The 22,348-nt window shown below is 37.5% G+C and overlaps 1 protein-coding gene across 5 annotated transcripts in view; it reads left to right on the top strand.

Annotated features, from left to right (window-relative positions):
- The first annotated feature begins 2,075 nt into the window (after window positions 1-2,075).
- LOC146458634 (uncharacterized) overlaps window positions 2,076-22,348 on the top strand; it is a 49,212-nt gene continuing 28,939 nt past the window's right edge. For all 5 annotated transcript variants that reach the window (XM_085090436.1, XM_085090434.1, XM_085090435.1 and 2 more), the window contains exons 1-16: window positions 2,076-2,904; window positions 6,259-6,366; window positions 9,108-9,218; window positions 10,940-11,050; window positions 11,238-11,354; window positions 11,974-12,093; window positions 13,830-13,940; window positions 14,996-15,106; window positions 15,525-15,635; window positions 16,007-16,117; window positions 17,990-18,100; window positions 19,251-19,361; window positions 19,791-19,901; window positions 20,367-20,483; window positions 21,213-21,323; window positions 22,175-22,291. In XM_085090436.1, coding sequence (XP_084946562.1) covers window positions 2,211-2,904; window positions 6,259-6,366; window positions 9,108-9,218; window positions 10,940-11,050; window positions 11,238-11,354; window positions 11,974-12,093; window positions 13,830-13,940; window positions 14,996-15,106; window positions 15,525-15,635; window positions 16,007-16,117; window positions 17,990-18,100; window positions 19,251-19,361; window positions 19,791-19,901; window positions 20,367-20,483; window positions 21,213-21,323; window positions 22,175-22,291 — 2,383 coding nt within the window. In that variant the 5' untranslated portion in view covers window positions 2,076-2,210. The remainder of the gene's footprint in view (window positions 2,905-6,258; window positions 6,367-9,107; window positions 9,219-10,939; window positions 11,051-11,237; window positions 11,355-11,973; window positions 12,094-13,829; window positions 13,941-14,995; window positions 15,107-15,524; window positions 15,636-16,006; window positions 16,118-17,989; window positions 18,101-19,250; window positions 19,362-19,790; window positions 19,902-20,366; window positions 20,484-21,212; window positions 21,324-22,174; window positions 22,292-22,348) is intronic.

Here is a 22,348-nt window from a genome sequence, read left to right as displayed (position 1 = left end):
TCCTTGAATAAATGTTTATCAGAAACGAGTTGGACGCAGGAAACTAGTCAACTTGAAGAGCTAACATACGTGCTGTGACGTCTGAACTGGCATCAGGCCCCGTATGCGTATATTTACCGTCATACTTGCAACTCAAATGATTTATTTCACTGATTATAGACCAGCTCCGTCTTTCTCTTTACAGGATGGAACGTTTTTTATATCGAACAAAAGAAACCTTAGTCTCGTTTTTATTTAATAGGTCAGGTCCCTATGCAGTTACCAAATGTAAAATGCTGGGGTATTCACAAATACAGAACAACTAGTGAACCTTGTACAGGGTGTTTGTATATGTAACATACTGAGCTTTTCGGGGTTAAAATGCTTAATTGTCTTTATTTTACCCCTAAATGGATACACATTGTATATAAAAACAAATAAACAGAAAGTGGTGTGGACACCCTGATAATGCAAACTGTGGGTTATGGAAATCTGGGCTCCATCGTTAAATAATCAAACTGATTGATTTTAATTGAACTTTACCAATTCACAGTCCTGTGAAGTGCTCTATATCGAAGCCAAGAAAGTATTACTCAACGCCATCTTGATCAGGAAAAGCCTCATTTGCATTTAATTGCAACACACAGTTTACATATGCGACTATAAAACTAGTTTCCTCGAAAGACATGGCGATCAACTGACAAGCCTTTCGACGAAACTTTTATAGTAGCATTTGTAGACTGTGTGTTGAAATTAAATGCGTATGAGGGTTTTCCTGATCTAGATGATGTAATCAGTCACAGACTGTGATTGGAAATCGCATTTTAGCAGAAGTAGTTTAGTAATGTTGATGAAATATCCAGGGCTATGTAATTGTAGAAGTTGAATCACCTTTGGTCAGACTGGGGGAAGGTGACAGTTTAGATTTCAGTTTCAACAGTATCTACACAACATAAAGTAGCACTTAAAGACTATTTACCCTTCCAAGTTGTTTGGTTCGGTTTCTGTAACAAGGAATTACGAGTAGTATCTCAGACCTCATTTTATTCCGCTGTCCCAGACTGTGTTTTACAACTCACATCGTTTCCGGTCCTGAAACAACTGAATTGCGCCTCGTGGTATTTTTACCACCCTGAAATAGGATTATTGCCACATTCCCACTAAATCTTACGGGTGGGTTTTTGTGCAACTTAGCTGGAACGCGTTAAAAGCCATCGTTGGTGTTTGTTGTCTTTCCAAATAAAGCTTTCATATTTGTCGTGTTTGGACTCTTGAAAGTTGTGACTAAAGGCACTCTATAGACGGCTGAGTTTTAAACGGTACATTAATCAAACAAGAGGTTTATACGAAGCGATTAATTTGGAAATTTTGTGTGTATTCTGTGCGGTCCTAGTTTACCAAATGTTAGAGCAGTCTGTGTAGGAAATAATTTCGCTCTTTTTGTGAATAAAGTTATTTGCTTAGGAGCTTGATTCGTAAACAAAGTTACATCTGAAGGAAGTCCAGAATTAAAAAACCTTAATTGCTATAATTGTTCTGGTTTGTTAGCATTGTTTACTTACAATAAAAATGGTGCTACGCTTCCTTGGTAAAAACCCAGTCAAGAGGAGAAAATTTACCATCAAATATGAATTCGAGAGATAACGATGTACCTCATACCAACAATTGAACGATTGAAAAAAAATTCTAAAGACAGAAATAAAGGATTAAGAGTCAATACAGGAAATTATAAAATAAAGCTTAAAATTACGACACAGTAGCCCAATATGATAACAACCTAGTTGGTAATTTAAGAAGGGCAATAAAAAGAGATGTGAGAAGGCTTGACCGAATCATGGCAGGTTAGCAGGTGTTTCAGTATAGTGTCAAAGTTTGTGGAACACATTAAAATGATCGGCGTCTAAAAAATAAATTATTTTTCTATTTTCGCTTTCTTTCTGACAATAAATCCAAAAACTAGCAAGAGCAAATAGTGTTTCGAAGTCGTGCTATGAAAACTCCTTAAACATCTCAGCTTTTACGTCATTCAAGAAGTATTTGCTTTAGAGATGATGTAACCAGAAACTTGTTAATTTAATATTACTGGAAGTGAAAAATTGCATCGACGTGAATAACGAGGTCGTCTAGTTTTGCCTCTGAAAATAATTCATTTAGTTTATTAGATTTTCGATTAACAAGATGGGTTAAACCAGCCTGGGTGTGTTATGTGGATGTGGCTATGATCGTAGACAATGTGTCAAGGGCTGGGGCGTCTTTTGGTTGTGATTGTTTTCGTAATTGTCGTTCAACAAGTCATCGCACACAACGCTAAGCATAAACATGGAGGAGGACGAAACGTTACCAAAACAAAAAACATCGTCCCCCAAAACAGGACTGTACAGGATAACAACAAGTTCAATAAGAACGCTAAACAACTTTCTGGCAAACACCTTGTCAAAACGCGGAAAAACCGTGGTATTTCACTGGCTGCTTTAGCAGGACTTAACCGCGCCGCTCTCGGAATAAACCCCCTAGCAGTACCTTACGGAACAAGGCTTGCTACTGGTTATCAGCTAGCTCCTGCTTTGCAACAACTTCCGCAATACACCGGTTTGGTTCCCACGACGAATGGGTTGATTCAAAACCCAGCGGCGCTACGATTACCATACGGACTTCAGCTGGCCAGACTGTTACCTGCTTTAAACATATACAGAAACCGATTGCAGTTGCCTGGAAATGTTGGAGGGAACATGGCGACTGATGTGCATGTTTTTAAGAGACCTAACAGGTTAAAGTACGATTCTATTCCACTTAAACCAAATATTGAGCAACAGGAGTTAGTTGGTAATGGACTGAATCTGCCAGCCTTGCTACAATTAAATTCTGCTGGGGATCAAGGTATTAACGACTTATCAGATGAAAGTGAGGCCGACCTTGATGAATTAGGTGGGTCCTTGTTCAGTTTTATACTTGCATTTCAATGTCCACGCTTAAATATGTGCATTTTCTTAACCTGGTAAGTCGACACTGCTTCAAAGAGCGTAGACACTCGTATTGTTGTCATTCTTGGTTATCAGAGAACATTTAGAATGAACTTAACATGATTCCCCCTCACTGAAAAGGCAATGCCAATATTTTCTTTTGTCAAGAGGTACTTATGAAAAAATATCATACTTAGTTAACTAATTTTACGCTAATATCGCCTGTAAAGTTGATAATTAATCTGCTAATTTATTGTCAATAAGAGTACAGGTGGATAAAAAGGCCAAGAGCTGACGCCATCGGCGATAGTTTTCAAACTTTCAGTTAAGCAATGCGTTCTCGATGTCACAAGAATTAAGCCTCAAAAACAGAAATCCTTGATTGATAGACTCGTCCAAAATACTTTGGATCAAACTGAACAAGATAAAATATGGATTTCGACCGGAGAGGTAAGAACGTTTGCTAAGATCTGAAATCGGAGGTGAGGGGCAACAGTCGGGCCGAAAATGAAATACTGAGCGGTGTTCCTCTAGATTCTTTTCAAACAAAATATATACAAATGAGTTAGTTGGTTAGTTGTGATCCCTCCGATTGCTATTTTTGCTGTAAAATTCGATTATGTACAACGACGCAGCTTTCCGCGCCACACTACCCTAATGCAGCTAATTTGTCACCTCGAATTTTTACGATAATCATCACCTCATCTTCGCCAATTCTCGGCACAAGTCCCTCAGCGCACAAAACAACAAAAGACTTCTGTTTACAAGTGAGGTGACGAATTTGATCCGGTACAATGGACCATTTCTTGATAGGACGAAGCTCTGTGATTATCGAATCTCGCATTTATTTCCTTTCTTATTGTATTTCACTCAGTTATTATAGTTATTATGTAGAAAGACGGCTATAAAGGTCAGTTTGAATTCTGTTTTACTTTATCGAATAAAGCGTTAGCTCAACCACAACTATTGAAATTAAATTCCATAAGAGTAAATAAAAATGGTGATTACTTCGAGAATTAAACTAAATTTCAAGAGACAGAGACCGAATAATCCGCGATTTTCTGCAGATTAAGTTGTTGTTGTTTTTTTTTTTTTTTTTAACTTTATTTTTAGAGTTCCGCCTTCGACATTGTCTGGAAATGGTTTGCTTATAACCGATTAAGAACAGTTTGTTCTAGCGAATAGCGGAAATTGTTATGAGGGTAAATTATTTTAGCTTATATAGGAGGCATGTTACAGAAAACTAATTTTACGTAGTTTAGTGACATTTAAAAAAACCACTACATTCGCTTGTCCAAAAGGGTTATTTTCTAAACATTTGAAATCTCCTTTAAACCAGCGCATCTTTCTTGCAAATATTAGGTGTTAGTACATTAGTCTTTGAAGACAAAAGTTGCTCATATATCCAATAGAAAATGACTAATAATCTAATAAAAAAAATTTCGGAAGTTCAATGATATCATAAAATGAACCAATTCTTAGCAAGTTCATATAATAATAAGTTGAATTTATGAAGCTTTTCTCAGTTGAAGTAAGGATCGTAGTTTTCAACAGTGATAATTCCGTTAAACTACTTATTACCAGCCTTTAGTATCAAAACTACTTTCAAGGGGAAATTTTTAGTCTGAGACGTTTCATATATCGAAGATCGGAAATTCAGAATTGTCATGGACCCAAAATTTTGCGGTGTTACACAACGCAGCTACAGCACCTGCAAAAGTGATCTTGCTTTTGTTATGTGTTATGGCTTATTTTTTAGTCAAGCAAATAAATCTGCTGTTCTGATTATCGCTAACCATTCCGCTTTAATCACTGGCTTACGGAGCTAGGAGTGAATTTAACTTACCATTGTATATTAATTAACCCTATCTTTTTGCCAAGTACCTTACTAATTCACAAGTGCCCAATTATATAGCTCACCTTGAAGACAAGAGAACATTTGCTGGGATTAAAGCTTGATAATCTTGTCATGTCGGCAATTCACATATATCCTTGTAAAGAAACATTCAAAACTCCCCTTTAAAAAGTATCCTTTGGCAGAAAGACTCGAAACTAAGACTCGTTGCACATGAGCAAGTTTTCTCATGATTGTTTTGACAACTTTTGCTTGTAAGAGTGTAAAGATTGAGCAAGTTTTCCGTGAACATAATTAAGAACTGAAAAGACAGCCTTTTTAACAAGGAGATTGTTCAAGGGTAAACTTTACAAATGTTGTCTCACATAGGCCAGGAGCTAATACAAAATTTGTCAAATGTTGACTTGTCATTAAAATTTACACGTGAAACACCAACTTAACTTAAGACTGAAAAGAAGCGTTTCTCAATATTACCTCTCTATATAAGGGTAAATTGTAACAATTACGGCATATAAGGAAATCGTTGGGAAAACTTAACGTAATCCTGAGGAATAACTGTATTTTTAAATACTGTATCATTGCATAATACAATTCCAGCGCTTTGATTGGCTTAGCGGTTATGCGATATCAGCCATTACTCAATGCCCGACAAATAGCGAGGTTCTTAATAAAACATGTATTCAACTAGCGCTTGTTGGAAAAGGGTTAATTATACCTGTCTATCATTTCATATCCAACGCGTGCTTGTGGAATAACTGTTAAACAGAACATAGCATTCCCGTCAGAGATCATGATCTGAGGATGACACTGTTTCTGGTCACTCTCTAATAAGAAGACCGCACTTAAAATAACAAACAAAAAAATTAGGGAATTTCAGTGACACATCCACAGAGTGGCTCTTCGTCTAAATGGAATTTGGAAATAGACTTTATTTGTGGAGGAAGCAGGGAAAACCGAAGAACCTAGAAAAAAGCTCTTGGTTTAGGGAGGAGAACCAGCTACAAACCCAAGCCACATTCGTACCCCAACCTGTTGCTCGGCGATGTGGGGATTTGCCATTTTCTGTAATTTGTGCGTATGTGTAACACTCCAAAAACGAAAACTCCGTTTAACAAATACCCCTGGAGAAATCAGGAATTAAGTTGAAATTTCGGTAGACGAGGTCAGCCAATGCTCAAACGGCTTTTATCGACAAGGTGAAGAGTAGCCTGTCGCAAGAGCTAGAGTTAGTCGAGGCACGACACTCTACCCAGACAGAATGTTTACCAATAGACTGAAATAGAGCCTTGCAAAATACTTAAAAACAACCGAACGATAAACTAGTTCCCCATCCTAGGGGAGAGTATTAATTCTCCTAGTTCCATCTAGCATGGTCAATTAGTGAGATTCAATTTTGAGAACTTTAGTTTTTTTTTTTTTTCACCTTCTTATAATTTACATTTGATTACTTCCCGTTGCCTTTAGGTGGTGTTTGTTTGCCAAATCCCTGTCACAATGGAGGGTCTTGTGTCAATCTTGGAGAAACGTTTGAATGCATTTGCAGAAAAGGCTACACAGGAAAGGGCTGCAAAGGTACAAATATCTTATAATAGTCTTGCAATACTAGCGCAATTCAAATTGGAAGACGAAAGCTTGTGTAAGGCAGGTCTTATGTCAGTTTTAGACGCCGCAGAGCCGTCCTTAAAGATTTTGGACCAGTTTTTCAAACAGAGTCTAACTTAGGCCGCAGCTTAAGACTATCAGCAGGCCTCCAAATCTATTTATAAGTAGTGTTTTAAGCAGATAAATAGTTTTCTGGTCTGGAGTGCAGCCTTTCTTGTTACCGTCAGAAGCAGATGATTGTTGATGAAGTAAATGATTGTTGGCCAAACATCGTCTAAACTGTCTTTTAATAACTGACCCTTTGGGATTTTTAACTGTCCTCGAAAATATAAAGGCAATAGAGGACGAAATATTTATTGGACTTTGTGTGGGGACAGTGATCATAAATTACAGTTTGATATGTTTTGAAAAATATCTCCCAGTCCGCTTATTTTTCTTTCGAAATCAAACCAATTGGACTCTTAGTTCTTTAGCAGCTTCTTAGAGGTGATGGAAGGGCAGCTGAACTCCACCCTGTTTACAATGCATTGTGAATTTTAGCCAGTTCACAGTACTAGTCTGTCAGTTCAATAAACAAATTTCTTGTCTAAATACAAATTCCTGGGACGAGTTTATCTTCGGGGTAAGTTTAATGCAAATTCTTAGATTGATAAACCATTAAAAGAACGATTTAACTACAAGTCATTGACAAGCTACAATAATAATTTAACACTATCAAATCTGGCAGAAAATCAATCAAATCTTCAAAACAGTTTTCCAAATGCCCACGAGAAATCCTTCATAAATTTAGAGAAGCTTACAAAGAAGTGTAGCGCTTTGTTTGTTAAAAAGTAGTCTGTCCAAATCTCTTCTCTGGTGATTTATAGTGTCTCTATACACAGCATATAATAAGCTGAGTAAATTTAAACGAGTTATACCTAGCATGTATAAACTATTTCAGAATACGTTTAGAATTTGAACGAGAAGAAAAATGCAACTATCAATGTCAACTCTTACCTGATTACTTTATTCCCAAAAATGGTCATCACAGCGTCTATCAAGACCCCTTTTTTTGTTAATTTCTGCAATGTGAAGCTAGCTTTCACGGAAACAATGACACTTGAATGATCACAACAACCTGTTGTCTACCAATCAAATCAGGGACACCAAACAGTTCATTTTGGTAGATATCTGTTCGGGGGGCCTTAATCCCCTTAGAAAATCGGATTTAATTTTAAATAAATTTTTACAGTTTTCTTCAGAAGAACATCAGCTCAAATTTCGTAACACGGGAAAGCCAATTCCTTTCGTTTTCGGAGGGACAAACATCTAGTTAAAAATACCAAAACAAAACGGCTTGCATTTTTTGTATAGCTAACAACTGCTTGTAAATTCGGGATTCCATTTGAATTCTATTCCCACTTAAATTTTCAGCCAAAGCTTCCAAACAGATCAAACGCATATATCATGTATGATTTGAAAATTCAAGAAAAGATTTCGGATCACAAGAGACGAAATTGTTAGAGCTCTGCCTACATTTTCGGGTTGTCTGCCTAGAGCTGATTAAATTCGTAACAGGAAAAAAGAGATCTAAGTTCAAGGGAATTGTTGCGTTCTAAGCAAAACCAGTTTCATCGGGAACCACAGTACAATGCTAAACTGATTGCTTCAAAAGATTGCGACTTATTTTCCTACCAAAATATTTACTGTATTTGAGAGCCATGACAAATATTTTGGTCGATAAGTGTAATCAATACCCAGACAGTTAAAATTGAATCAGTATTATGAATGGAATATGATCATTGTGTATAGTCATTTTTAAAAATGGTTTGAAATGAGGCCGACTTTAACAATACGTTGCCAGAAAAAATAACTTTATGTTGAGTCTCGGGCTTTGTCTTTAGTTAACTTTATTATCCTACGTAAATTATCTGTTGCAATTATCTTTTTCCCGGTTGAACAAGCTCGCCAATCAACCTATTCATGTTGCTTTTCTATGTCGTAATTTTCTGATATGGCCACTTGTCACCTTGAACAATAAAAAAGGTTCTTACGATATGTTTTGAACGCTAGTATCGAGAATTTCCTTTATAATACACGTTAGACCTCCCTGTGAAATGTTTTTCTTTAATAGGAAGCCATTAGGTGACTGTTACGGGCTTTAAGTTTAAAAAGAAAGATACAGCTTTAGTTGATGTTTTACAGCTCAAAAAAAGAGAACAACAGAACCCTTAAATTGGCTTTGGTTTAGTTTTTAACCCAAACAAACTACATATTTGATGTCAAGTTTGGAAACGGTATGTAGTCAGAATGTCAAGTCACACGGGCAAGCGCTGGTCCAATCGAATGACCAGAAATCATGACCTTTAAGCTCACAGAGCAGTTCGTGAATACTTCCACCTGCTAGGAGAACCCCTTTTGGCGACATTCAATCAAAAAGATGGTCATTGACCCGTCTAAGTACGACAAAAAGGTCGTTCTTTTCCGCTGATGTAATCAGAGAAGTTCAATGAGCAAGCATGTGGCATGGCAACTGTCTAGCAATCCGTAAAGCGAAATCCTACCACCCTTAACGAAATTTTACGCTTCAAGGATTTCCTTCTGTTTGTTTTACTCGGCGAAGACCTATGTAGCGAAATCGATGTTTCTCGTGAGCCTTTTCCTGCTTACGAAAGTATTGTTTGTGAGTGCTGATGCTTCCTTAATGTTTTCTTCCTCTAATGGTGACCCAGAGAGGAACCCATGTCTACCCAATCCCTGTCACAATGATGGACAGTGTACAGTCTCAGGTTCAAGTTTTGAGTGTTCCTGTTCCATTGGCTGGAAAGGTGAAAGATGTGAAGGTATGTCGAAAAGGCATTTGTATTTTATTTAACCTATTTAAACTGTCACTAACCAGCTTTTCTGTAAAACAAATTAAACGGCTTAGTGAATTCATTCCATTCAATTAACTCAGTTGGATCAATCACTGTTTTACTAAAACAAATGGACGCAACACGTTATTTCTTTACGAAATGTTTGCCTCCACTAAAGCGAATTACAACTTTCTTGTCTCCAACTCATTTTATGAATCAGAAGGATAGCTAAGGCATCGTTACACACATTGTTTCCTTGTGATCCTTTTGACTAGTTTGTCGGTCGATCATCTTTGTTCTATGTGTACAAACACCTGATGGTTTTGAGCACCCAACGGGTATTTCAGTCAAAACAAGAGCACTGTTCCCGAAGATGGAAACGTCCATACCGAGGGAAAATGACAAGCAAATAGCCGCCCACATAACTCCTCAACAATTATTCAAATGTCGGCTGGCTACTATTTCAATTCGCGGTCGCATAAAGTGCATAAATCATTTTGCAAGTACGCTTGACTTGAGACCTTGCTTCAGGCTTTCTTAAACAGGTCGCAAACTCACAAGAACTCATAATCTTATCTCATAGCCACTGTAACAAAACATGTGGACAGGCCGAACAAAGCAAGGAAATCAATAGAAGGAACTGACTTTTAATAACAGATTGGTATCAACAAAAGTGAATTTGGCTGACATTCTTCCTCCGAATCAAATTGGGCGATGTTCCGATAAAGAGAGTAAAGAATGATAAATCTTAAGGCGGTGTATATATTGACGAACATTTGACGCGTTCGAACCACGAAGACAATATTGAGAAGATATCTGCAGGCCTTGCTGATTTAAAGCAGGTTACACTGTTTATTCCAAGAGAAATTTAAATCACAATTATTTATAAATCGTTGATTCTTCCATTATTTAATTATTGGGACATAGTTTGGGCAGGTTTAAACAAGGACCTATCAGAAAGAGTTGAAGAAATCCATAATCGAGCAGCTCGAATCATCACTCAAAGTGACTTGGAAATTAGATCAGCCGATATTTTGAAGATGCTTTAGTGGGACACTCTTAGAATCCATCGCCATCATCAAGCTGCGATTATGATGCACATAATTATGCACAATAAAGCTCCTGAGTACCTCACTGAGACATTTAACCTAGTTTGCTACAGCAGTGCTTTCAACCTCAGAGGCTCTAGCTTTAATTTAGCATTCCAAAAATCCAACACCGACGGAAAACTTGAAAGAGAAGTTAATATCGTGGAGCAAAGCTATGGAATTCCCTTCCAACTATGATTAAAAGCGGAACCGTCTCTTGAGGTTTTTAGGAAAATCTTTGGCGCACTCGGTCTCCAGGACATAAATTAATATTTAATTTTTCTTTTAGCTTTTGTATGTCTTAAATTCATGTAATTTTTATTATGATTTGGGACATTTATATCATTTCAGTTTTTTTATTTCTATTTTTATATATTTATGTCTCCTACTGGTTGTTTTTATCTTGTGAAATCAGTTTACGCTTCCACCAAGGAATGTAAAAAGGAAAAAAAAAAGCTCTGATACATCTATACAATTCATCAGTTTGTGGAAAAGGTTTTGGTTAAATAAAAAATGCAAACAATTCATTGAAACTCAAATTAGATTCCAGGTTATATCCAACATGTTTGCGCTTATGATTATTAAAATAATTAATACATGTGTTCGCATTGGTTTCCCCAGAGCCAAACAGGTGTCATCCTAATCCTTGTAAAAATGGAGGGTCGTGCACTGAGTTGCAGTTTGACTACGAATGCACATGTCCACATGGATTTCGTGGGAAAAGCTGTGAAGGTACCTTAAGCTAAGCATATGCAAATACTCCCCTGCTTATCTCTTAGTTGGCCTTACCATTATTTAACTTCAGTCTTCAGTCGACGCAGTCTTTAAAGCGATTATATCAAGCGCTTTTGGTAGAAAAACAACGAAAAACGTTACAAGAGATTAGGAAACTGAACGCTTTTAAATCAATTCGTTCTAGAAAAAAGAGAAAGCTGCTCTCAAAACCCGTGCCTTAACGACGGAAGGTGCATCGAAACCTCCTCTGGGAGTTTCGAGTGCATATGCAAACCGGGCTACTCTGGACAGACATGTGCAGGTACCAAATATATTTCTTAATTTTAGATGAGATCTTTCTAAACTGACGAATATGTAACTGATCTTGTAACCTCATTGTAACAATCACATAGAGTAAGTTGAATTCTTGGAAAATCACGATGACAAATTTGAATATCTCCAGTGGCAACATATAGTAAGGATCATACTTTTTGGGATAATCTTATATCGAGCAAAAATCGATCTTAAATAATATGCAAATAAAATGGAGAAAATTGTCTCTGCGGCGTTCAATTTTCCGTTTCACTTTCAGTGCAGGCACTATTCACAATTATGTGTTTCCTACCTTTGCCTAATGTTTTTGTTATAATTCTGAACCCACCACTGTTCAATTTCGTTGCTTGATTCACAGCTGCGCTGAGTACATGCATTAATCACTTTATGTTGAAAAGCTTTTTCCAATAGCATCCTTTTCCTACGATTTTTAAACACTTTGATGTTAATGTGAATGTGAAATGATAAATAAAAATTTGTTGGTTTGACCAATGGTTGCTTAACGGTGATCCTTCCATTGTTTCGACTATCTTGAATGTACTCTCCTCTAATCGGATTTCGATTATTAAAGCACAACCATTTTTTCACATACACAATCATCTTTGCAGCAACGCAGAACAGGTGTTTACAAAACCCGTGCCAAAATGCAGGGACGTGCATCGAATCAATGGGTGGTGCAGGATATGAATGCAGGTGTTCCATCGGATTCAAAGGAGTCAATTGTGAAGGTCAGATACACTGTTTAAACTACTTGGCACATTTAAACATCCTGGGCTTCTTTTAATGTTTAAATATTCAGATATTACAGAGTTCTCTCTAATTTTGTTGGTCCTGTAGCTCTATTGTTTCACGCCTGGGTCCATTTTTTCTGTTGTTTGTTCATTGCTCTGCTATATAATGTTTAAAACACGAGCAGCAGTGTTTTATCGGGATTTAAAAACACGAGGCGCAGCCGAGTGGTTTTAGACCCAATAAAACACGTGCTGCGAGGTTTTTGAACGGCTTCAAAAACATTCCTGAAAAAGCGTGTGTCAAGAGAGTTCAAAACAATGATCATGCTTTTGTGAACGTTGGGAATTAGCATACGAGAAAAACATTAAACACCGCATGCTAATAAGGAGGAGGTTTTATCGGGTTTTAAATTCACTGCACGTGATGTTTTCATCGACCATTTGATAGGTCAATGGAGTTATGAATTATGAATGAGTTTTTGAATGTTTTTTAGTCAATCCTGTAAACCATTCCAAGAGCAATGTGGTGCCACCAAATATTTGCAGTGGTTGTTTTCAATTTGTCAGTTTTTTTTGTTCAGTGCCGTGTTAACAAAACGTCGTTGAGCTTTAGGGGGAGGCCAAGCTATGATCTAAAGTCAGACCATAGATATGACAAAGCGCGCCTTTACGTAGGCTATCGGTTCATATCTTACGAATAGAGAAGTCACATCAAATAAATGAAAAAGTTGTTTCTTTTACTGGAGAAGTTTTCTTTGGTACATTCCAGAATTTTTCAGTAAAGAACGGTAATGTGTAAGGCCCTATGGGGATGGCCGGGATAGCCTAGTTATCATCTTAGTCGAGTTAATGCATAGCATACCTTTACGTGTTAAAAGAGCTCTTGTCCGCCTATCCGGGCTGTCAGAATCATCGAAGCGTTTCACGGCTTGGAGAAATGAGCTAGCTTTAAATCAATGGCCTAAATTGTACTTTTTCCTTGATAATCAAGGAAGGCAACTGACCTGAAAACAATACAATGAAAACAGGCTACTACGGCTGCCAAAGGCACACGTAAAAGTTCCCATTTTAAGCGGCGGCCTCTTAGGAAAAAGGCCACGGATACCTGTTTTATCGATACAAAGACTTCAGCATACAATTTTAAAGAACAGAACGATGTTTAATGTCTTGACTGTAACTTGAGTTGAAACCGAAGGAGCCTCATTTAGAAATAGTCTCGCACTAAAATTAATATTCTATCAGTGCTTCTTGAAACGCGGCTGACAACGCGATCATTTAAAATGACTCTGCTATGCGTGGGCATTTTTAGTTCGTGGTTCAGCCAGAGGGACGGAACATTAGACAGTACAGTGCGCAGATAACCAGTGTCCGTAAAGTGAGGTTAACTTTGTATGACTGAGAGCGTGTCACTCAGGTCACAGAAACGTGTCCATTGGACGGTATTAGGCGGACTAATGTAGAAGAAAATCTATGAACTTTTCGTCGGGATAAACACAACTTTCCATAATAAGCGGGTGTTTGTAAAGTGGGGTTCCGCTCTGTATTTCAGCGTCTAAATTTTTTATAGAAATTTGCCGGAAAAGTTCTCTCGGTTGTTGACAGACCTTGACCTCGAGACATTGACCGTGAAACCAAGTCGACTTGGTGAACTGTTGGGATGAAATTGTTAAATAGCTCCCATTTGAACTAAAATATAAGTTTTTACTTGATAGTGCTTTGCATTTATTCAACAGAAAGAAGTCCCTGCCAATCGGACACTTGTCACAACGGCGGAACCTGCTTTGAAACGGAAAGCGGATTTAAGTGTTTGTGTCAAGTAGGATACAGTGGCAAAACATGTACAGGTAAATAGCTTGTAGCCTTTAAGATGGCGAATGTTGGTTAAACATCCGTCTAAAAAGTTACCTATCTCTTGCTAAGTGTTTTTAAAGGGGCAGTATCATGGGAGATTTTTGGCCAAAATTCACTAAATTTAAACTTTGAACACTGCGTTAGTTAATTTCTCAATCGCTAATTTAAAGAAATATTAATAGTGATTCTAAGACGAAAGGTTGAACCAAAATATAGTACAACCGGCGATTTTAGTGCGTTACAACTGCGAAATTTCAAAACGTCCGCCAGACGTTTTGAAATTTGAACCCCACTCCATCTTGGTCATCTGCCGGCGAAAATATCAGTAGATAGTTTCTTTCCATTCTGATAGTCTTTTAATGGAATTTTGTCGTTATATCTTGGGCTGCTATCAACCGAATAGCGTCTTTCCGATTTTCAATGTGTTACTAAAAATAGCGTGATACTGTCCCTTTAAGTTCTTGCTTGTTACCATGGCTACGAATGAGGAACGCTCACGTGCAGGAGTCAAAACAGTCTGGAACTTGACTGAAATGGAGTGAAATTCTAGGTTACCTCGAAGACACAATGGTAGCTTCCTGTATTTAACAATCGGGTTCTTTACTACTACACTTGAATTGTTGTAACAGGAACACAAAACTCATTTTCGTAATGCTTATTCGCTTCACTAAGATTTCCTTGGTCAAACGCAAGAGATATTCCATAAAAACATAACATAGAAGTTCAGAAGGAAGCGCTGGATTATTCAATACCAAAAAGTTTATTTTGGCTTTCCATTCCAAATGCAATCATGTTTGTCTCTGGAATTTTTATCTGATTTCCATATAGTTCTGTTTCTTATATGATTTGCCAACTTTTCCTTGGACAATTCTTTTAAGTTCATGTCTTCAAGAAGGAAGACATGAACTTAGCTTAGCTTTCTATATTGACATCTGCTGAGCAAACATCTCATGAAGTACCACCCTTTTTAGTCAGTTACTAGGTACTTTCAAGCCAGAGTAAGAAGCAGCATAAGGTCTGGATACTAAACACTATTTTGTTTCCGTAGTACGACACAGCTGTCAGCCGAACGTGTGTAAGAATGGTGCCAAGTGTATTGAGCATGACAGTGGTTTTAAGTGCGTCTGTCCATCAGGCTACAAAGGCTCTTACTGTGACGGTAAGAATGAAGTCACAATGATTGAGACTTTACACTTCACCGGCAGTGCAAAGCAGGCAACGTTTGTATACATATATAATCGACTTCGTCCTCTGAACGTCAACGGCTTCCTACCATTTAATTCTCCCAGGCTTAGTAGTGTGTACCGACTTTGCGCCGCTCAATCTCATGACTGTCGTACCACACGTTCAAATTTAAGCACATCCGAGCAAAGCAGATTTTTTCCGAGAAGTTTCTTTCAGTCGTTTGCACGCTGCTAAATTTATTAATGTTGCTGTATAAAGCATGAACCCGGTTTTGCTCACTAACAAGATCGTTGCTTTAATCTCTTAAAATCGTTAACTTGTTCCAAGCAAGTTCACTGCTTTCTGAAAGTTATGAGACTAACTTGACGAAAAAAAATTCTTTCCACCTTTAGAAGTAGACCACTGTCGGCCTAATCCTTGTCAACATGGAGGAGATTGCATTGAGACGGAAAATGGGTTCAAGTGTCATTGCCAGGCGCAGTACAAAGGATCACGTTGTGAAGGTACCTGCTTTATAGTTTGTCAACAAAGACATAGACAGTAAACTATAAGGCCTCTAAAATCCACTTTGTTCGGTGAGATGGATGATGAGAGCCGAAAACAAAGAAATAGCTTCTAGGGCAGCGAGACGATTTTAGATGTCAGGGCCCATGAAAAAGGTGGCAAAAGAAAACTTCCCTGTCTCAATAAGGCGCAAGAAAACGCACAACAGTCTTATTACCAATGGTGAACACAACTACTCGCCCTATAGAGCACCAAGACCTGGTATTCTATTAAGACTGGTAAGCTATCGTTTCTATGTACGTCGTGCAATAAAATTTCAAAAAAGACTTTACTTAAAAGCTTTAAAGTTTGAAACCTTGTCCATTTTTAGATTTGAACATGTGTATTCCCAACCCCTGCAAGAACGGAGGCCAGTGCTTGGGATATGAGGGAGGCTACAAATGTTTGTGTCTTCCTGGATACGCAGGCCAAAACTGTGATGGTGAGCTATGAGTTACATTTAAGTTTACAATTGTCAGTCACCCACCTAAGTAGGTGATTTTCTTTAGAATAACGCATTTGCTCGCATTAAAGAATACGACCAAAACGTCGGGTATCATGAGAGAAAGCACAACAGGCTCATGGAATCTCTAAGGAGATTTTCAGTAATGATAATTAAGATATATTTAGATGTATTTGTGGTGGTTATACGGAACCTTTGTAGATTATTCTTGTAGATAAATGTGAGAGTTAAGATATTCAATTTTTAAAAAGACATTTACATTAAATTGACTATCATAGACTAAACATAATGCGTGTTAACTTCAGTGATTTGTCTGCCAGTCGTGGTTAGAAAAGTGTAAATAAAAAAGGAATTATTTTGACAAACAAAAAGGAATTGTGGAATTGCATTCAATCGAAAATGATTAAACGCTATGAACAAAATAAGTTCTTAAATTTAATACAATTTCATTTTCCATTTTATCCCATTTTGACTGACCCACTGTAAAATGGAAAATTTTATGTTCCACGTTTTGTGGTCTTGGCATGTGGAATCGATCAGGCAATTTCCAAATCGAGGAGAATTGATGTGGACTGTAAAATGAAAATGGAATTTGCAATTGACTTGTTGCTCTTGGAGTTCTAAAACTGCTCGCCAAAAATGGCGTTGGCATTTAATCTTGATTCCACATATTAATATTAAATTAATCTGCCACAAATCCAGGTGACCGAAAATAGAATAAAGGAAGGACAAAACATGAAATTAGCACGCAAATAGAATTATAATTAACTTTTCAATAACAATGACAAACATCACGCCTACCACCATTTGGTGGTAGGTTTGATAACATTTGGATGGTCTTTACTATTTCTCGAAGCAGAGTTAAATAATTGTTCAAATAATAGGTAAACTGGAGCGTTTAGCTGGTACCTGGGATTCAGACTGGTACCAGCTGTTCGAACTTCCCCTCTGGGTTGAAAATATAAAATCTTTTACTAATCGCCACATATTTACCATAAAAATTTAAGAATTTTGTATCAAAAGCGTATCACTGTCTTGAAGAGTAGTTTTATTCCCTATGCTCGTCATTTTTTAAGCCTTGCATGCACAAGCAGCGGAATTCAACGAAAGTATTTAAGTAAAATACTTCAATGTTGTCTCCTGTTTACGCAGATCGTTCATCTCTTCTTCTTCTTTTATTTCCTTCTGAAGAAAATTAATCCATTACTCTAATCGTTAACTTTGCTTTCTATATAAACTACGAGCTTGAGAACGTTTATCATTATCATGAATATTGAATTCTCTGTCGCTGGTGGTTTCTGAGGTTGTTTTGGTTTGCGAGAAATTTCGAGACCTGTTTTGAATTTTACTTGAAGTAAACCGCTATTCGAGAAAGACGCCATTGTATAGATGAAGTTTCATTACCCGCCGTAACTGCGGCTCCTCAAGTCAACGTATTCACAACAAGCGTCATTACTCTGTGAGTCTCAGTTGGTTTATCAGCCTTTTACAATTCACCCCGTGAGTTATAATAGACAAAACTGAAGCTTAACAAAGAAGTAATCTTAGTTTGAAATGATTGTTAAAGCACCGTATGTCAAACATCAAACTTGTTCCGTTGCCCGCGTATGAACAATTGGACTCTTTAAATATTTCTTTTGGCTCTTAATCCAAATCTAAAAGATGACTAGAATATTTGGAAACACAGGATGTCGCCTAAATGCTGACTCTGCTCTTTTATGCTTTGCCTACAGTGCGTTTTTAATCAATCCAATCCACTGGTATTATACATTTACGTAGGTGATCTCTGTGAAGAAAAATCACAGACTATACTATATTAACTTATACTAACAACTGTTTGCATTATTTTAGATAAGAACCCTTGCGAACCTAATCCATGCCACAATGGAGCAGCGTGCTCTCAAGATGGAGATCATTTCAAATGTTCTTGTCGAAAAGGATACACAGGAAAACAATGCAAAAGTAAGAACATGAACAAACATTTGAAGTTAATTAAGGAAATAATAACGAAACAGCTGGTGATTAATTTGTTCCGATTTTCAAGCAGGAAGCAACTAAAAGATTTCCAACTATTTTCTACTGGAAAAGGAATAGGTTCAGTTCAACCCAAGAATAGTGGGTCATGTTTAAGTTTCCTCAATATACATACTTCAATGCTCTATGCTTCGTACCCAGTTATACACCTGGGTGAATATTGGAATTGATGAGCACAGTGACTTGTCTAGTGGCATAATAACATTGCACTGACCTAAGGTCACTTTCCTAACTAAAAATTTTAAGTCGGACGTAATTGCAAACGCCAGGTGTTCAGCATGAAGATTAGTACTTCGACGTCATCCGAAGTAAAAACCGCGGCTGCCGAATTTCGATCTCTAGTCTGGCTCGCTGATCATAAAAGGGAAGGAGTTCTCTGAATTGCTTCATGGTTATGGCAGAAGAAACGTACTTTTTGTTGGATAAACCAGCCATTAGCAAGTTGACCATTGAACTGGGATCGTACATGGTGATCTCAAGATTGTGATAGCTCTTAGAAAGCTTCTTGTCGATGGTCTTCATAGGAAGCTGTTTTCTCATGAATAACTTTCCACCTCGTTGTATGTTCTGTTCGGCAAGCTTCTTCAGGTTTTCGGTGAAATCGTCAAGCTTGACAGATTAGTCTTAAGATGAGATCTTAGCCACGCATTGATCAGCTCCCAGAGGAAAGCTAGAAAAATATGATGTGGTTAAGAAGCTGGTAGTTAACTTGGTACCCTGAAGATAACACAAAAAAGAATCCCACCATAGTCTTGTTCAATTTAATCCTTGGAATCGCAAAAATGGTGTTCCACATTCATCGACTTCTTGATACGTTTTCCTGTCTTCCCATTTAACTAGATCTGGGAGGTGAAAGGTGACTCTTCTACAACATTCGTCAATTCGTTTTCCACATTCCAAACTCACAATTTCAACACGTACTACTCCTTTAAATCACTACGGACCAGCTGAATATTAAGTAATGGAATATTATTAACAGGATGGAGAGCTCGCTATTTTCATCTTTTGCTTTATCATTTTGGTTTCATGTAGTCTGATTCTAAAGTATTATGGAAGTTTGGTTTTTATTCTTCTACAGTGGTTGACAGCTGTCTGTCAAATCCCTGCCAACATGGCGGCACCTGTAAAGCCGAAGAAGGAGGGTTTGTTTGCACCTGCCCTGCTAACTACAGAGGAATATTATGCAATGGTAAATATGCAGCCCCTTTTTTAGTGATGTTTTCGAACTTTTCTCTGAAAGAAAGACCCAAGGGTGCGGGTGAATATGAACCTTTTTTTAATGTTTGTTTTGTGAAGATAGGAAAGGCAATTTTGCCATGTCCAGTCAAAAACATCATGATTGCTCTTATAATGGACAATTTATTCAGTGCAGGCTCTAAAAGCAAAACGAAGAAATACTGTAGTATGTCCTTTGTTACGTTTATATACTGTATCCTTGTTTTGTATAGGTTAGCAGTAATGTTCTGTTACTGCAGCGATCTGTGGTTATATCGATTTCTGCCTTTGCTAAAATAAACTAGATCTATGGAGACGGTTACTTTTTCCCCTGTTCTCTTTAACAAGTTTAAGTAAACTTACCCTGACGTATTGTTTAAATTATTTTACTGTCTAACACCAGAGAGAGAGCCTTGCCACCCAAACCCTTGCCACAATGGAGGAAAATGTCTTTCTACTTCTGAGGGATTTGTTTGCAGATGTGCCACTGGATATCGTGGAGAAACTTGTACAGGTCTGTTAATTCTGACTTAATACTTTTCCCTGAGACAATATTTAGCCAATTAATCAAACCTCACTATGCTTCACCGCACATTAAGCGATACGAATTTTCTCATCGATAAAAGTGGGTGCGCGTTGTTGCTCTTCCATTGTCCGAATGGGCAAGACATGTTTCCCACCGACATAATGCTCTTTAGAGATAGTGAGGAATGGTCAGGTAATATATATCTCCACACTGTCGAAGATTTGATAAAATACGCGCACAAATTTGTCATTTCATTTTCGATAACCGAAAAAAAGACGCATACAATATTAAAATTCTTTTCCGCAAGTGAAGTTGCCCAAACATTCCTCAGTCGCTCCCTCGATTACTTTTCCACCTCCAATCCTCAGAAATATGCCCCGGCATGTAATGTGCATGTTGCCACGCAAAGGACTTGACTATCCAACCCCTTATTTCCGTTTTTGCAATCTTTAGACGAAGATGAATGCGAACCAAATCCTTGCCAAAATGGAGGTAGGTGTGTGGCCCACTATTTTGGCGGCGGCTTCGATTGTGAATGTCCATTGGGTTTCAGAGGAACGTCTTGTCAGGGTAGGCTTGCATTTCTTCCTTAATTATGGATTTACTTGCTTCTAAAATTTTCATTTTAGCGTGCTGTTGAATTAAATTTGCATCTCGACTTAATTGGGGCAATACTGTATTTGGTTACCTTTGTAGGTAATGAAAATTTGGCACAAATATTCATGGAGCAATCACTATCGCGATCTGTAAACCACGAAGGTTTTGCACTTTAATATGGAATAGACTTTGTAGTTCTAAATTAATTTGCTTAACTCAAAATTAGTTGGCGTGTAACATCCTGTGGCTGTTAAAAGTGTAAGCTACTTATGCCACCCGGGGCCTCCTAAATATGGTAATGTTTGAGAGCCTTATGGCTGGCCATAGTGGAATACCGATCATATGGCTCCTACTGGTCAACTTACTTTATGGAACATTTTAATGCAGAATATTCTTTACTTTGTCCATGTTGTTAGCCGCAAATCCTTAAAAAAAGGATATAAAAAGCATAAATACATAAATAATCAAGAACACTACATTTGGTAGTTAAAGAGTTTAAAAATGGCATCGGATATAACCTCAACATAGCTACTAACAAAGATTCTGTGTCCTCGTAAAAAAAGCGTACTCCTCTCGAAAGTTGAGCTTTTTCACTATCGCCACTTTTGTAAACTAGATTGCAAATAGGTCATTAAATATTCTAAAGAAGCCGTATATGTTTGTATAAAGATGTATATTTTACATTCATCTTTTTTGTGGCAGACAAAGACCCTTGCAGACCCAACCCTTGTGGCCATGGGGGATTTTGTACAGAGATTGGAGGAGGTTTCGCGTGCAACTGCACACTAGGATTTAAAGGATCAACTTGTCAGGGTATGAAACAGTTTCAAAATTAACAGAAAACAATAACCTAGAATCCAGACTCCTCTTCTAAAATAAATATCGGGGCTTGAAGATACCGTTGTCATTCAACAGATCCTATTGTTTGAATACGTTGGACGGTAATCCTGGAAAGTTGAAACAAAATTTCTCATTTCTTTGGTTTGGACTTCTAGTTTTTTAAGAAACGGGCAAACGGCCACGAAGATTTATTATTTGCATCATAGCCACGTTTTCTTTAAATAAGACAACCAAACCAACGACTTTGCAAACAGAAAACAAGATTTAAAATCAACATTTGAAGATTGAAAAGAGGCACTAAGTACTCACCGTTATGGTAGCTGACCTCCGCTCGTACCTTAAAATCAGCTTTGAAAATAAAAAGCGTGCTTCTTGAATTCTTATCGTTTTTATTTACAACCTTTTCACCTTTTCAAAGAGCCGTTTCAGTCAATTGAGTGTTGCTTTCACTCATCAAATTAAACTCGCCTCATATAGACTCAACTTGTTTGATATCGTTTAAGGATCTTTAAGTATTCGAGGAAACCTAAAGTGTGCCCATTCAAATGAAGGACTGCTTCTGTTTCGCTGTTTTCCAAAAGAAAATCTTAAATTCTTATTCTATTTTTGCGTTTTTTTATTATTGTTATTTTTTCTGTCTTTTTCTTTTTCTTTCTTGTTTCTATCTCGGGCGCTTTTAGTGGAAATGTAAGGTTTCATCGACTTTCCCAGTAAAAGCTATACAAAGGACTCACAGTTCTAAGAGAATCTCGGTTGGGAACCTGAGTTTTTATTAGTTTAGCCCGAAAGAAGATTATTGTTTTCCCTTTTAAATGCCATTTAAGAAATCGATCAGTGTCGTCCCAACCCGTGCCAGCATGGTGGATATTGCCGTGAGGTGGTTGGAGGGACTGGATTCGCCTGCCAGTGCATAACGGGATATAGAGGAGCACGATGTGATGGTGAGAAAAATTATGTAAAAAATCTCGACTGCCGTTATTTCATCATGATTTTCATTG

The sequence above is a fragment of the Pavona decussata genome, unplaced genomic scaffold, assembly GCF_977016875.1.
Source record: "Pavona decussata unplaced genomic scaffold, jaPavDecu1.1 SCAFFOLD_232, whole genome shotgun sequence".
NCBI classification, from domain to species: domain Eukaryota; kingdom Metazoa; phylum Cnidaria; class Anthozoa; order Scleractinia; family Agariciidae; genus Pavona; species Pavona decussata.
This window is presented reverse-complemented; position numbering and strand designations above follow the sequence as displayed.